The following is a 3920-nucleotide window of genomic DNA, read 5'->3' on the forward strand; positions in this document are numbered from 1 at the left end:
AGTTCTCACTTGTCATCTGTCTACCCATCTGAACCCACATAAACTCACGATAGAGTGCATTCACCTTGTCATCCCATAGTTTTTGAGCAAAGTGCTCTTCTACTGGCCGGATGATCAACAGATACTGCTCCACAAGTTTTTGGAGCTCTGGTGGAAGATAGTTTGGAATGAAAGACTCTTTCCCAGTTTGTGACTCTGTCTTGACTCTACGTCGCACCAAAATCAAATCCTGGAAGTCCCTAAACAGTCCACGAGGTGAAGTTGAGTTACGGATTTTCAAATCCACAAATTCTGTTGCACGAGCAGGCTGGCCAGCAAGAACATGGCAGAGGACAGCCAAAGACTTGTTAATCTGACCACAGGTCTCCATGACCTCCATCATTGCTCCTGGACTCCACATCAGAACACCAGAAGGATCAACAAGACAGAGACGGAGGGCCTTGTCCTCTGTAAGGATCTTCCAAAGTATCCCAGGCTCTGTGAAGACTCCATTGTTTAGCCAGCTATAGTCACGATTGTTGTTTGTCATGTCATCAGGAACATGATCAGGGATATTGACAGGAATATCATGGCCACGGAAGAGCACAGACATCATCTTGTGTGTATCTTCAAAGAGGCGTCGGACACCATGAGTGAGATCCCCAAGCTGTAGAAGTTTCCCTTTATAAGCAAACTTGGTGGCATCATCGGAGATTGTAATACTAGGCGCATTAGTCTCAGAGAAAGCAAGTGATGAGATGAACCGTTGGTAGTCGACAAGAGTCGTAAATGGAGTTAATGTTCCTGGATGAAGATTGTCCAGGCAATAGTGAGTCACCGATCTACAACAAGTGAGTCCAGAATCACATAACACAGCATGATAATTAACTCACTGGTACAAGTCATTACCAAACTCTGCCTGATGCCTATGTGCCTCATAGAGTGTTGCTCCACGGCAGTGATACTCCAGCATCGCAAGAGGCTGAGTCATATCAGTGGCCCTCTTGTGTGTACCATCTTGCGTCAGGGAGTATAAAGCCAGGAAACACTCTATCACAGAGCTCCACTTGTCATCACCCCTGGAGTCAATGCTACGGGAGAGGAAGGGATATACAAATTCATGAAACACTGCAATACTATCAGCAGCCGCAGTATCAAGGCAGTCCTGCAAGCGATGGGCACGTTCTATGTCTTCCTCAGTCAGTGGGAAGGTATATCCTGATTTGTGTCCCTGCAAAGATAATAACACTGCCTGGGCCAAGCAGCGCAGTGGAATTGAGTAATTGCGCAAGGTAGTATCAGAGTCATGATATTTCCAAGGTGTTGTGGTGGATGAAATCCTGAGGGAATATCAGAAACAGTTCTCAGCCACAAAGTATTGCTTACCTTGGACACTCCATTAGCAGACAGCGAACTCCAAGAGGTGACTTCCTTGCCAGATCACGGATAGCTTTCATGTATCCAAACACGACTTCATTCAAGAACCCCACACCTGACTTGTGCAATCCTGTTGGAAGCTTCACCAGCTCACAGAGGCTGTGACACATCACTGTGTCTTGAGTCCACTTGGCCACATGCATATCCCACTGAGTCATCTTGAGCAGTAGTGGCACTTCACGCTCATTGGCAACTGGCGCAATGAGGGGACGGTGAACTGTTGGATACTCCTCCCGCATGAAGATGTCAAAAGCTGACTCGGTGGGATAGTTGACCAAGGACAAGTCCACTTGAAAGTACCTCTGTGGAATGGGACTGAACAAGGTTTGCACAGGACCCATATAATACTTGTCATTTGTAGATATCTTGTCCAAGTGCTTCTCCCTGTTGAAGTGATCTATTGCTGATCGGCGTGACCGAAATGCTGCTGGACAGCGAGTACAACAGTGCCCATCTTCATGTATCTTCACCCCAGCAATTGGAGCACCTCCAGGGGCAGGCGGAAGAACATTGTAATCCCTGCGCACTCCATATTCAAGAAATGCATGATCCAGAGCAGCGGCATCATTCTTGCACACTTGAACACCGTGACTGCGAACATGAGTCAATGCAGCTGATGGTAACCAACAGACCTCGCAGCCTATACAGATCAGGATCTTGAGGTATGCATGTATGCGCAAGCCAAGTCGTTCAAGCAGAGGTGTAGACAGTAATCGGTTCTCTGAAGCAGGGATAGGTGGTTGCGAACGGGACAGCACTATACGTTCCACAGCCACAGCAGGTGTATCCAGGGGCAGAGGGACTGGATCTACGAAATCCATAGGTTGCGCATCCTGAGGAGCCAATGCGGAGCTTTCCGCAAGTGCGACAGGCTGTCTGGAAAGGGCAAGGGGCTCACATGCATCAATTTCCATATTGTCATCCCCCTTGTCAACTGCAGGAGAATGTGGCACGATATCAGCAATAGGAGGGTTGTATTGAGGATGGTTACGCTTCAAATGACCCTTCATACGTGGCAACCATGCCTCAACAAAGGGACATCCGGGCACTGGGCACTGGAGAGATCCATTGACTGAACCTCTCAGAATCACCAAGGTATGACCTATACTTCGAATCAAATACTGCTCATTATCAGGCTAACTCACTCGCACCTTTAAATTTAAGTTGATTTTCTAGCACATGGCAATGCTCATTATGATCCTCAGCATTGTTCACAGACTTTTTGCAAATAGAGCACAACACTCTATAATATATGTTAATGAACCAGAGCAAAGTCAAATATTGAAAGCACATACTTAGTCATTTTATTGGATAAGATGATTTGGTCAAGGAAGAGCCAGCTTGTAGCCACAGAACTCCAAATTCTAGCCTATAGACATAAACAAATAAGATCCTGCACCAGAAAAGCACTTGGGAAAAATGTGTCTGACTTGGGGTGATTGTGGTAAGAGTCAAGAAGTAAAAACCTCATGGGCTGTGCAAAATTCGAACTTTGGACAAATAGGTACAAACAAGAACAAATAAAGACAATCAAAGTTGCAAAAAGTCGAAATTATTGACTTGCTTTGAAGTCTTGAAGGCTGTAGTTAATTCAGATCCTAATGAAGGGACTTACCTGGGTTATTACAAATATTTATTTAGTTAACAAACGAGGGTGATATTAAAGACTCATGGTCTCGACAGCACTGACAGGAATCGAACACGAGCCTCCGAAAGGTCACCGGCTGATTCCGCCTCTATTTCTCACGGGCGTGAGCTCACTCGGCAGTTAGACTAAAGGGTAATTGTAAGTCTTGCGCGCGAGTTCACCATATACGGAGTCGGGCCTGACTCGAGACTTAAGGTATACCACAAATTTGTTTTGTAGTTGTGGTACAGTACTGTTGTAGATACAAGTATACAATATATTCTACAATAGATACTAGTACCTAGGAGTCCCACACATGCTATACGAACGGCGGTGCGGGTGCGCGAGCAGCATTCGGGTATGGTGGGGGACGAAAAAAGAGAAAACAAATCATAAGAAAATAACGACGCAAGCGCACTTGGAGGCGCTTGCTGCGTCGCGTTCCTACCGTCCATGGGACCCAGGAACACCCGCTATTGAGGCGGCGCGATCGATTTGGATGTCGGCGCGAAGGTCGGCGTCGGGGAGGGCGACGGCGGCGATGGCGGCTACGGCGGCGGTCCAGACAGCTGGAGGTGGTGGAAGTGGTTCAGTATGGGTAGTGAGGACATGCTCCCGTTGAGACGCACGGGTTCGCGTGCTCTCCGGGGCCGGCGAGAGGGTGATACAGGGCAGGGTAGGTGGAGGGGGAGAAACAATTCAAGAGAATATTAGACACTCACCCGAAGTAAAAGACGCATGATGCGTCGTGTTCCTGTACTCCAGAGGAGTCAGGAACACCCATCACGCATGCGGAGCGTGGAGTTTGGATGTCGGCGCGAAGGGCGCCGTCGGGGAGGGCGACGGCGGCGATAACGGCGGCGGCGGCGGTCGAGGC

The 3920-nt window shown here is 48.0% G+C and overlaps 1 protein-coding gene across 1 annotated transcript; it reads right to left on the bottom strand.

Annotated features, from left to right (window-relative positions):
* Positions 1-235: 235 nt before the first annotated feature.
* GLOTRDRAFT_20971 (uncharacterized protein) lies at positions 236-1285 on the bottom strand (the record flags this gene model as incomplete). Its single annotated transcript, XM_007873342.1, has 2 exons — positions 236-821; positions 873-1285. Coding segments are annotated over 2 exons (999 nt in total), but the record flags the coding sequence as incomplete, so codon positions are not given.
* Positions 1286-3920: the final 2635 nt, after the last annotated feature.

This window comes from Gloeophyllum trabeum (assembly GCF_000344685.1).
Source record: "Gloeophyllum trabeum ATCC 11539 unplaced genomic scaffold GLOTRscaffold_00110, whole genome shotgun sequence".
NCBI classification, from domain to species: Eukaryota; Fungi; Basidiomycota; class Agaricomycetes; order Gloeophyllales; family Gloeophyllaceae; genus Gloeophyllum; species Gloeophyllum trabeum.